The sequence below is a fragment of the Apaloderma vittatum genome, unplaced genomic scaffold (assembly GCF_000703405.1).
Source record: "Apaloderma vittatum isolate BGI_N311 unplaced genomic scaffold, ASM70340v1 scaffold33220, whole genome shotgun sequence".
NCBI lineage: Eukaryota > Metazoa > Chordata > Aves > Trogoniformes > Trogonidae > Apaloderma > Apaloderma vittatum.
In genome coordinates, this window is record NW_009693443.1 from 24,443 (window position 1) to 37,356 (window position 12,914).

At 38.9% G+C, this 12,914-nt stretch overlaps 1 protein-coding gene across 1 annotated transcript in view; it reads left to right on the forward strand.

Moving 5' to 3' along the window:
- Positions 1-6,816, forward strand: part of ZDHHC2 (zinc finger, DHHC-type containing 2) — a gene marked incomplete at its 5' end in the record, with an annotated part of 25,690 nt that extends 18,874 nt beyond the window's left edge. The window contains 5 exon segments of the mRNA XM_009879030.1: positions 2,156-2,282; positions 2,441-2,533; positions 3,685-3,794; positions 4,251-4,328; positions 6,617-6,816. Coding sequence (XP_009877332.1) covers positions 2,156-2,282; positions 2,441-2,533; positions 3,685-3,794; positions 4,251-4,291 — 371 coding nt within the window.
- Positions 6,817-12,914: the final 6,098 nt, after the last annotated feature.

Here is a 12,914-nt window from a genome sequence, read left to right on the forward strand (position 1 = left end):
AGATCTCGCAGTGTCCAGTACCAGCTCCCCAGTTCTGCTGCTCCCCTGAGATTCTGACCTCTCTTCCTCTTGCCCAGAGGGGCAAAGCCATTAATGAACTTATCCTCTTCCTCCCACTTCCCCCATCGGCAGCCTGCTAACAGAAGCTGAATAAACTAAAACACCAAAATTGAGATGGCTTTGTAATAAAAATATTTCTTGTTTGGCATCCCCAGCCCCGCAGGTCAGTGTCCTCGCACCTGGGTTCTCGATCAGGGCAGTGTCTGCAGCACTTCACTCCCACCATTGTCGCCTGCAGAGCCCAAGTCCCTCTCTTCAGTTCAGCTACAGTTTCATTTAAAAGCTCTGAAAGGCATGCTTACTAATTCCAAAAGTTTGCCTGTACTAGGGGCAGTGAGAGGGGAAAAACGAATATCTGGAAGGCAGGCTGATTGTGACCCTGGTGTTAGTTTTGTCAACATGAATGAGCACAAAGAGCCAATGGCAGAGAATGATCTGATATAGAAGAACAGACTTTAAGTTAGTGCTTCTATATTCAGTAGTAAATGAACATGGAAATCTGAAAGGCAGGTTTGCAGTTGTGAGTCCTATCTACTACATAACTGTAGATACATAGAAGGGACTCTGTTGCGAATTAATTTTAAAAACCTCAAAGACGGTGGCCTGTGCTTCTGCTGTGGGGCAGTATATATAAGTGCATTGAATATCAGCATTAAATCAGAATTTCCCTCTTGGATGCATGTTTGGTTACAAATCTTAATCGATCAATAAATGGAGGCACACAATATTCGAGTGTCTGTTTTGTACTATATCCTTGACTGTAATAATAACATTCTGCAATATATTCATTAAAGTTTCTGTTCATAAAAGCTGAGTTAGAGTAAGCCAATTAATTGTTCTGTTTTTTCCTGTTCGCTTGGGATTTACTGATACGTAGATGATTAATGGAAAACATTGAGTATATATCATTGTAAGAAAGTTCATTTACTTCAAGATTCCTCTAGGGTTAGCGCATTTCTTCAGTATTTTGAAGTCATAGTATAGGAAAAAATTGTTCAATCTAGTTGTAAGTGGAGAAAAGTTTTATTCATGATGCTTGAATGAAAGGAAACAATTATTCTGCTTGTAAACTGTTCTTCAAAAAACAAGTGTTCAAAGGTAACCATAATGCAGTTACACTTCCAGTTCAACATTTCATATTTTTAAAACATTGGATTCTGTGCAGGTAGTATACCATGTTTTCTTAATAGCTTAAGCTATTTGGAAAGATCTGTTTGGTTTTTCTTCCCATTTTACGTTGGGAAATTTCTCAGTATGTGAAACCCTGAATATTCAATAGTTTAGTAATGAAGCCATGACAACTTTAAGTGTGACTGTGCTTAAAAGCATCCTGGGAGCTGGTTTCCTGGCCTGACACAGGGATTTAAAAGGGTATCTCTATCTTCCCTTCCCCTTCTTTAAAACACCTTGTAACTAATGCATACAAGATGTTGAAGGTCACTTCCAGCAGTTCATAGCTAAGGATTTGCTGCAGAAGGACAATTTCTGTCTGTATGGTTCCAGCATGGTACTGTCAGGACATGGTTTGCCTACTGTATGCAGCCAGTTAAGGGAGTTAAATGGCTATCAGTCCCTTGGTGGAAAGCGAACAAGTTCTTTGCTTCAGGCACTTCGCAACACTTGGAGATATACGTAGCTCTCTTCTCCAGAAATTTAGGTTAGGTGCCCATGGGGAATAATCTGGGTCTACAAGTGAAGTGCTTGCTTTATGCAGCTGTGAAAACACACAATATTTTCATACCCCAGGGTGCAAAAAGCTAGTCTTACTACTAAAGTAGGTTAAGCTTTTCTTCTTTTCCATTACTGTTTCTTTAGCAAACCTTTTGCTAAGGTTTTTCTATCTTGAACACTCTCGGTGGTGTAGTCACATGCTGAAAACTTGGTATAACAACCTACACCTTCTCAAAAAGTGAGTTCCTCTTTCTTGCTTTGGTTAGGGAGGAGGGTGGAGGAGACATCCACCCTTTCTCAGTCTTTTGGCAGTACAGCCTTTCCTCTTTTATGATGGTATCGTAAATGCAATTGCCTAAATATTGGTGTGAAACTTAAAACGTGCTGTCGTGCAATGTAACTGATTTTATTTTTTTCCATCAAGAGGTATTCAGAGCTCCCATATTCCGTCATAGAACAGACAAAAATGGCTTTAGCTTGGGCTTCAGCAAAAACCTAAGGCAGGTGTTTGGTGATGAGAAGAAATACTGGTTGCTTCCTGTGTTTTCAAGGTATGCTCAGTTTTTAGTGCTTCATTTATTGAAACTGTTAAGTAATCGGGATCTTATTTGAAATAAGATCCAGTTATATTCACTTTGGAAAAAAAGTTCTTTGAAGTGTTGGGAGGGTTTTTTTGTATGTATGATACTAATTTCTGAGTTTTTTTCAGTCTAGGGGATGGTTGCTCCTTCCCAACTTGCCTTGTGAATCAGGATCCTGAGCAAGCTTCCACACCTGGTGGTCTTAATTCAACATGCAAAAAGTAATCTGCTTTTTGTTACTCATTTCAAATAGTTGATATTTTATTGTCCACATATAAATAGAACCATGTATAAGATACTTAAAAGTGTTAAGCCAAAAAGAAGTATCCTATTAATAAATACAAGTCAGATGTTAAATAGCTATGCTGTAATCCAGCAATTCCTCAGATTTTTGTGGAAATAAGGTGGAAATTATTATATTATTTCCTTATGGAAATAAGGTGGAGGGGTTTTTCCTCTTACGTGCTTTGTCACAGTTCAGTGGCATCCCAGGACCTGAAATTTCCACACCTGCCTTAACAGTATCAGCAACAATCTGTTGTGCCTACGCATGAGACGGTCAGTTGCTCTACCTGTGATGTGGATGCGTTGCCTTGCAAGGTTTTTGGGAAAGGCCTCCGCCTTTGTATCTGGTGAAAGATGCCTCACATAAGGGAATCTGAGGCCTCAGCACTTGTGCCAAAGTGCAGGAAGCTGCCTATTAAATGCGCATTTTGTTTCTGCTGATAATAGGACGTATTTTCTTAATTCTTGCCCTTCATGGACATGATATCTTTAAAGTGTGAAAAGCGTGCAGATGCTCCTTAAACTAAATAAATATAATAGCTTAGTAGTTCGTATTGTAACTTTTCTGTAACATCTGTGTAACAAAGAGTGCAATAAGTATAGTAGACTTGAGTGATTAAGAAATGATAATGGAAGTGTATTGACAGTCATCTACTCATTAAATATGTTATGTTTTAGCTAGCTGTTCACTGATGTTTTAAATCTTAGCCCAGCAATCCATAGCTTAATTTAGGAAGGGGATTTTGCAGAAGTTCTTTCCGCTATTTATCATGTCAGATTTGTTGTGGTGGGAGAGAATATGGATAGAGTGCATTTGGAACTGAAGTACATGTATTAATACATAGTAGCTGTAAAAGAAAAAATTGGAATGTTTCCCTGTTCCGTGCTAGGGAGTTGCTTTTTAAATTGAGCTTGCAGCTATGACAGCTACAGTGTAATGTACATACTGATAAAAGTGTAGTGATTTATCAGAAAAGAGGCAAGGTAAGGTAGGGAAAATACTGCACACGACAAACAGTTTGCGGTGTGTGGGAAGATAACGAAAAATTACTGCAGTTCACTAATGTTCTTTTTATTGGCATTACAGTGAGAACCATCTGTTTCCTGCAAAGCCGTTGCGTGATTCCCAGAGCCACCTTCTCACAGATACACCATCTTGGTCAGAAACTAGTGCAAAGGCTGAAAAGGGCAAAGTTGGTAAGGAATTGATTTATGCTGCAATGAATTGTTTTGTTATAACCTAGTTTGGAAGTATACAGTGCAAAAAATTACCAAGGTCGCTTGTTTTGTATTCATGAACCAAAATTCACAAAGCTTATTTTAAAGGCATGTTTGCAGGAAGTTCCGTGTCTCAAGCTGCTGTGCCCTTCCCAGTTAAACCTGACCAAGAGATACAGAGAACAGTAACAGCAGTAGTTGCCAGTTATCTTTTAGATCTGAGCCTGATAGTTCTTTTGGCAACAAATTGCGTATACCGGAATGTGATGGCTCCTTGTTGCAACTAGTGAAAAGCAGTGTAATGGACACAGAACAGGAATTGACTTGGTAATAGTGGAATAACATTAAGCTGGATTGTTAATTAAAAGTTGTATTATTTGATGAAATAGACATGAGACTTTTTCCTGTGGAAATACCTTATTTTTGTCTTTAAAGGTATGAGCAATCCTGCATTAACCATGGAAAATGAAACGTAATTTCCTTCGAAAGAAACATCTGAATATGTAAGGAAAGGTATGTTAATAGTCTCTGTACTTAATATGTTATTCCATGATTACTTACTACTTGAAGGAGAATGCACAAAAGAAAATTACTAAAACAAATCCTGTCAGCTTTCTTTTATTCAATGTAATTTTTTTAGCACAAGTAGTAGCACATGAATTCACGGTTTTAGGTTAAACCTTCTGTTTCTTGATATATGATGTTTGCAAAATAGTTTAACCTTTACACCCATTGCTTTTAAGTAATATTTCAAAATATTATTATCATCATTTCCTTTCTTTATAAAGGTAAGAAAGTTGTGATTATTCAGGCTGTCCAGCAAATATTTGTAAAGCTAAGTTTGAAAATGAAGTTAGTTCCTCACACTGAACACAAAGATCATAGCTTGGTTTACCGTAGTGAGTAAAGTCTATCAGATGATAAAGGAAAAAGAAGTTTTATTCTAATCTATAAGCTATTTGCAGCCTGTTCTTCTATGCCAGGTACTGAGCCACATCGTATTTAATAGTAAAAAAGTGCTGCCTACTGGAGACAAAAGGTGTCCATATGACTTGTTGAGCATTTAGTCACCTGTTGTCAAAAACAGCTGAGACTTTTTTTGATTTCTTGCACTGATAATCTGGCAACAGAGCCTTCTCAGAAGGCAGGTTTGAGAAGCAGCTAGTGAATTCTGTTATGTACGTAAGAGGAGAAATAACTGGGTGTCAGAAATCAACACAATCAGTTATCACACTTCAATATCTGAAGTTTTCTAACTCCACCAAAGCTTATGGAAATCAACTGTTTCATATTTAAAGCTGGATAAAAAATTGACTCCAACCCTAAGAATTTCAGCATACCAAATAATTTACGGTTTACCAGCAACACTGGAGGAATTGTTCCAGCAAGGTAATTTCCATCTCTGCTCTTGAAGCACCCTTTCAGTCGTCCTGCAAAAGTGTCTCAAGTGGCTGTCCTTCATTTGTGTGTGACGTGACTCGTGGATGTGCCGTGACCGTCACGGCTGTTGGGTTGCTCTTGGTCACTCCTGGGGGAAGTGGAAAGCATGGAAAGCCATCAGAGATCTGCAGTGTTTGTTAGCAGACCCACCGGGTGTGGTGTTTTACTGTCCAGGCAGATCATAAAAACGGTACCAACAAGTTAGTCTGTAGCTTGGTACCAGGAAAGGTCCCAAAAGTTCAGTTGAATTCGTCAGAGAAATAAAAAATTCTTGACCCTTGCATTCTGGTTTTGTGTTAAGTGGTGAATGAAGACACAGCCAGTTCCACATATAGGTACTTCTACAAACTTGATGAGGGTGTGAAGTGTTAAAGTGTTGAAAATGTGGGTGTCAAATGAACAGAGTTAAAGAGACAAGCAACAGAAACTCAGCCTGTGTCTGCGATTTTTGACTTCTCTATGTAGCTTTATTTTTTAATAGAATCTAAAAATCTCACTTCTAACCCTTTGTTCAAAATGTGAAATACCATCCTTCTGCCCTGTTTAATCTGTCAGTTTTTTCAGCAGAACAGCAGCTTCTGGAAAGGAATAAATTATTCAGCTTCAGTTAGTTTAATGTCTTACGTGTCATCACTGCTCCAGAGTAAAGCATTGGAGACAGGCTTTAAAGAAACAGTTTTTAGGACTATGTCTGAGAAAGTAACAATTAGATATGTGTTTGCTGTCTGATTACACCACCCCCTGGGTTTTGGGAGGGGAATAAAAGCCCATGTGTGAAAAACATTTTTACTTTTTTAAACTACTTGGCGTTTTAACTTCATTACTTTATTGTCAGCATTTGAGTTATATCTGTTCCTAGGAAGTGAAGAGAATACTTTAATAAAGATACTTAAGTCACAACAACAAAGTGGAGTAATTTCATCTTTGACATGAAAAATACAGCCCACAGTTCCTGCTAGCGTGTTAGTAATTTGAATTCCTATCCCAGCTAAGGTTATGTTCTATATCCCCTAATCCTTCATAGTTAGTCAGATTACTGAGAGTGATAGATACGGTTTAGACAAATGTAAGAGAATTTTTTTTTTTTTTCCAATGGTACCTGGAAGTACTGTAAAAATAGCTCGCTTCATTTTATAAACTGGTGGCCTGCTTGCTCTGTGGACAGTTTTTAATCACTGTCATCCTGAAGTGGATTAATAACATAAGTGCAAACAGTCTTACTCTCTGTTCCTCTTCAGGGTGGGATTTTCATTCAGCTATTGTTCCCTTTCTCCTCTGAGCTGATAAGACGTTGCAATAACTTAATTTTTAAGTATTCTTCAGTTCTAATGGTGTATTTTGTGATTCATGTTCCATGCCAGGTCAAGAAGAAGCTGTTGTTGGGAGGAAGATGCATTCTTCCAAGTACCAGCCCTGTTGGCCAGCTGCTCCTGTCCGCTCCTGCGTGGATGTGCTCAGAAAACAAACTGACAGATGATGAGCTGTCTCCATGTCACTGCTTGAAACATGAAACCAAACATACTACTTCTGAACCATATAAAGAATGTTTCAACTTAAAATTACTGGGTTTTGAATGGTAAAGGACAATTCTGAGTGTTAGGTAATGAAAAAGAAAAGAAAAAAAAAGAGTCTGAGTTTACAACTGTAAAAATTCAGTTGCTTATTTTACTTCGATATTCAGCACAAGAAACGTGTGACCTCCTTACATACCAGTCCATGTTCTTGCCTTGGTTTTGTTAATTCAAATTGCTGTAAGTAGTGAACTTTATAATCAAAATTTTTGCACTACTGGCTTTAAGAATTGGGAGAATAGCCAGTGTTGATTATGAATAATTTAGTGGCTTAGTGGACTGTTTGTTTGTTTTTTGGGTTTTTTTTAAAGCGCTTGATGAGCAGTTTTTGAAGATAAGGCGACCTGAATGAAGCGTCTGACTGTTTTTGGAATATTTTTTTGAAAGCTCCGTTTTCCCTCAGATCGGCACTACCAGTAGTTTGAAAAGTTGCGCAGAGGGGAAAAATTCTTTTGTTAATTGAAGGCTGCAGTGGGTCACTGATAAGCGGAGCGATAAAAAGCCTGTATCAAGATGAGTAACACACAAATGAAGCTGGCCAGCTGGGGATTTTGATGGCAGCTGCACAGGTCAATGCTATGAAATGGGGATTTTATTGTCCCATTTGGAGCCATTAACCCCTTTGGGAAGTGAATGTTGGCACTTTGGTCCAAAAGGTTTTTTACTAACCTGTGTTCCTGAGGGCCACTGTCTTTCAAAATCCTTGTTTCTTATTAATCAATAGTTCTCTCAGATTTCTTTTTTCACTTGTTCTTTAAGAAACTGCCTTTCTTATTGTTTGACTTAACCAATGTCATGTACAATCAAGGAGACTTAACTGTTATAACTTGTGATACTTATATTACAGGACAACAGACGTTTGATTGCAATACCAAAAAGCCAAGCTGCTGCAGGTAGGAAACCCTCTTCAGTTAAGTTAGGAGCTAGCAGCTTGCTTAGGATCAGAGTTTACCGGCCAGATAATAATCAACTCTCAAAGTCAAGGAAGTTTCAGCAACACAAATCTGTCTTGTGCCTTTTGTATACACTGCATTTATGGTATCAGTGTTTACATTTAAATGCAAATTATTATTCTGAAAACAACTTTAAGAGGAATTTAGTTGTGCTTTCTAGGTGGCTAGATAAAAATGTAAGTCAATAAAAGGTAAAAACCTCTCAGATTAAGCTCAGTTCTGTTATCAAACCTGAATCACTTTGGTAAAGATGCCAGTTATTTCTTTAGAAAACAGGCAGCAGGACTAAGTGACAGATTTCTGAAAGCAAAAAATCTTATCATTGACTTTTCTACAGGCAGGTACCTTCAAAATTTGTCTTTCCTGTGTTTACAATTTAAGTGATAGCTGTTGGAGCACAACTGTGGCTTTTTCTTTATTTTTGTTTTTTGTTTTTTTTTTCCTAGTGAAGGAGAATATATTTATTTTACCAGCCTGAAAACATCTGTTTCTTGCCAAAAGTGCCAGAGTGGATCCCTTGATATAGAACACCTTTTTAAAACTAGCATGAAGGTAGCATACAGTTTACATGAAGCCTGCAGACATCTAGTAACCAAAAGTTTTTTGCAGCTGTTTATTCAGTGTTGTTCTGTCAGCTTACCTCGTATTAGTGTTTATTTAAAGGCTAACTTGTCAAGGGATAAGGGGGAGAGGGAAAATATATTTTTTAACACTTCAGGTTGTCTATCTGTATAGTTGTGGGTTTTTTACGTAGTTAGTCACAGAGTGGTTTGTCATGGAGCATGCATTTGAAAATACTGAGTAAAAAGTTGAAATTCAGCTTCAGTGCAACTTGCTCCGTGTTTTTATGTGAAGACAGATTTCTTCCCCAGCCTAATAATGGAAATGGATCTCTAATACAGATGTTGGCAGCCCTGCCTATGTCCAGAGCTCTGAGAGATCTGAGTAAGGCTGGGGATCGAGGTAGAGAAAGGACAGGGACGAGGGATCCAGAAATGCCTGGCTTCTCCAGTCTCGGAAGTCACACGTAGAAAGCACAATAGCCCTAAATAGCCTGCAGCTTTGATGTAGCCAGAGGCTGCCTCTAGCAGAAAACTGGAGGAGGTGTGGGAAGGGGGGAGAAGTGAGGGTAGCTCAGGGCTGAGTGTGGAGTCAGGCCTCTGGAGAGCACGGCCAGTAGGCTTTGAGGGCTCATGGCAGTTCTTGACGTATAGAGAACGGGCAAAAGTGAGCTAAGCATGCTCCGGAGTAGAATTGCTGATATGACTATGTTCTTGGCTTTAAGCTCTCATACTTTATATAGTGAAGTGAAGTAAAAAACGGTCTTTTTGATGTACCGTCATCAGGCACTGATGCTGTTAGAAAGCACGTGGGAGAATCTGTGAAAAGGTAAGGGGAGCAAGGATGCAAAGCTGTTTGCCTGCTTACACTGATTCTCCTGTTCTTTATATTCTTGCTAGGCACTTTACTACAGCCTTTTGTGTAACTTCTGTGGTTTTTTTAAAGACTGCTTTTTACCTACTGTACAGTTACTAATCTACTTTTTTGCTAAAAATAATAACCCTGATATTTGTTTAGCAGTATGACTGCATTTCAAGCCTCAGTGGAAGTTGGAGGAGTTCTACAGGCTCCTCAGATGGGCCTGAGTCCCTAATGACAACAGAGTTAAATTTATTTTGTGTATATGTAAAGAGTCACGTGAATGATAGCCCCCCCCCCATGCATAAGAAGCTTCCTTAATTTTGTAGGTTAAAACAAATCCAATACATGTCTGCACCAGAAGTGGTCCACACATACTCTATGTCAGTTGATGTACTGGTGATGGAATGCTCAAAGTCTTCAAGAGAACTATTTTATTGAGAAAAACGGAACATCTAGATGTTGGTGAGCTCCTCCCACTGAGCAATTAGACACAGGTGCTGCTATGCACTTTAATCCTTTACCTTGAGAGAAAAAGCTGTCCAGTTTTAAGTTGCAGAATGAAAGTTTGTTAGTAGCCTACAACTCCGGGCAGGTAATTAATGAAACACTGCTAATTATTTTTAATTGTTTGTGTACTTAAAATTGGGGTCTTCAATGCAAGACTTCAGAAAGGTTACAGGGAGAAGATTTGTTTTAGTGCATGGTATGCTGTAGCTATTAATCATTATCTGGACTGAGAGTTCTTGCCCTGATTCAGTTGACTGGTGTGCTGGAGTGCAGGGTGGGGGAATATATTTCTACATAAATTTAGTGTGTAACTTTGTCACTTGTTAATGTATTGCTCACATAAATAAATGCTTCATGTTCAGCAAGTCATATACATGTCATTGGCACAGTACCTTCCGTTTTATTGACAGTAAGAGCTGAATGTCATCTCAACTATGGCTTCATTAACAACATAGTTGGTGTAAATGTCCCTTCTCCCCCTTTCACCAGCAATCTTTGACTTCTACAGGTAACTTTTCCTTCCCCAGTTCAGTTGCTAGATCTCTAGCACCTCACAAAACACCTGCACTGTGCAACAGGCTAAGAGAGAAACAAATCGTTTTTGTTCTTTTCATGGGTGAAACACTCCATGTCTTCATGCTGGCAGAGCAGACACAGCCGCACTCTGCTGGATACTGGTTGAAGGGCAGAAAGGTGGAATTTTGTTCCAAAAGAGTGAGGTTCTTAAACCCGCCTTACTTTATAGAACTGCAGATGTGCAAAAAAAGGGAAGGAAATATGTTACTTACCAGGGTTGTCACCCACCGCAGCTTTGCTTCATGAGGGCTCTCCAGCACCTCCCACGCCAATTTTTTTGCGATCTGCCTGCCTTTCCACTCTGCACCTCACTCAGTCTCCCCTAGGAAAGCATTGGATCCACCTCTGGTGCAGAGAGGAATGAACCATCCTCTTGGGAGCTGTTAAAAATGCAGGAATAGTTACGTAGCGATGAAAGCAGCTTTCACCTGTTGCAGTCTGCTCCAAGCTTTTCCCATTTGTTATTTAAAAACCCTTCCATAAATACTTGTATTGACCCATATACAACCATTCTCATCCAAAACAAGATTAAAAAAAAAAGATGCTGCTGCTATGCTGTATGGGTCATGGGGGGTGTTCATTGCCAGGTCATTTGCAGCTATCACTTGCTGATCAGCGACCTGGTAAGTGGAAAAGCAGCAGCCTTCTGGGGTGAAGTTTTGAGCAAGTGACATCTGCTATAACCTAAGGAAAGCCTTGTCTACTTCCCTTTTACAGATTTTCAGTTGTTTCTTTTTTAAATTTTTCATCATCATTCTTTCTCTTTTCCCCGTTCCCTTCCATAAAAGTCCAGATTGAAAAGTCTTTCAGTCAAAATGTACAATCAGTATCTACATCCTCTCTTTTCCTCTTCTTCCGGAGGTTTATTTCTAGATAGATAATGCCTTCATTTCTCCGAAGTTCTCCTAATGGCACCCATCACTGAAACACAGTAACTGAGTCAGCCTGAAATCTGGTGGTGTAGTTTCCAGTATTTGGGGCAACGATTACATGCTTCATCCTAGATCCCTCTAATCTTCTCAAGCAGATGGGCCCAACAGTTTGATTGCAGCAGTTGGAGGAGCTTGCTGTGAGCCATGTCCCCTTTCCCACCTCCTGCATGCTCACAGTTTAACTGATTGGCATAACTGGAACAGACCCAACACTTGCTGCCACTCATCATTTGGTGAAGTCATTTTCCTTTTTTTTTTTTTTTCCCTTCTGAAAACAGAATAATTCTCAGTTCACCTAAGACAAAGCCCTAGTTATAAAGACAAAATATACAATGTATACATGCTGTGTGTTACAGCCTGAACAACAGGAACTTACTTCCAGTTATTTTATCATGGCTAAGATTAAACTGGCCAGTATTGCAAAGTGATACAACAGAGATAATCAGTAGCTTAGTCATGATATAAGCACACTAGCGATTAACCTTCATATAAAATACTGTAGATACTACAGATACATTCCCGAGCATGCAGAGGGACAAGAAAAAAAAGCTTGCAAAGCTCAGCAATTACAGGATGAAAAGTAAATAAAAGCTATTGCCACCTTCAGCCATGGCTCTGATTTGCTACCCTATGAAAGATAAAGCATTTTTCTCTGTAATGCAGCTGCAGTTCAGCTGTTACCGATTTCTACCTGATACACAGAGAAGGGAAGGTTTCCCCTCTTCTCCCTGCATCTCCGTCCCTTGCATTATCCAGCACAGTTAATTGAGGCAAGAGTGCAGGAAAGAGCACACTTGGGTAAGACAATCCTCCCACTTCAGTAGAGACAGGGGAGAAAAAAAATTCAAAAAAAAAATAAAAAGTCTTACCATGCTGGCAGAAAAAGGATGAGACAAGCCTCTGCAGAAATCAGATCTTCACAGTTGGCATCAATGAGCACATTTTATTCCCAAACTAAAACTGCTAAAATAACACAGGACAATCCCCCTCATTTCTCTACCATACATAGGTCAGGCAAGAGGGAAGAAAACACCAGAACAATCTCCTATAAACCAACTGGCGTGCACTAACGTTCAGATACACCAGAAGAAGAATGTAATAGTATGACAATTGCTGAGACAACCAGTGTGTTTTACTCTTTGTAAAAATCAGGGTTTATTATTTGTGAGATTTTGCTCAAACTCTACGATTTATGGTAGTCAAACAAATACCAAGTTCTACTGGAGGCTTTTCGCTTTCTTTGGCATCACTGACTTGGTGGTGTTAAATAAAAAATCAAGAAGTCTATTTTATTTAAAAATTCAGCTCTCAGAATAATTATTTTACAATAAACTGCAACAAACCCACACCATCCTAAATTCATTAATGTTGTATGAATATTAAACTTCCAGGGAAGTTCAAAAAACTGATTCACTACAGAAGCAATTTCTTCCTTTCAGTGCACTCAACTAGTTTAGGTGAGTTATGGAGTTTAAAACAGGACACAAATACGGGTTCTCTAGTAAATCAACACTTGAGAAAATGGCGGGGAAAAGAGAAAAGCAACCAAAAAACATGTCAGCAAAACAAAACCAGATATACCATTGGGAAATCTGAGACACAAGGGCTTAAGTTTGTGGGTTTTTTTCTTTTCTTTCAATAGCATATTCACAAATATGTAACACATTTCATAGAATCATAGAATGTTGGGAGTTGGAA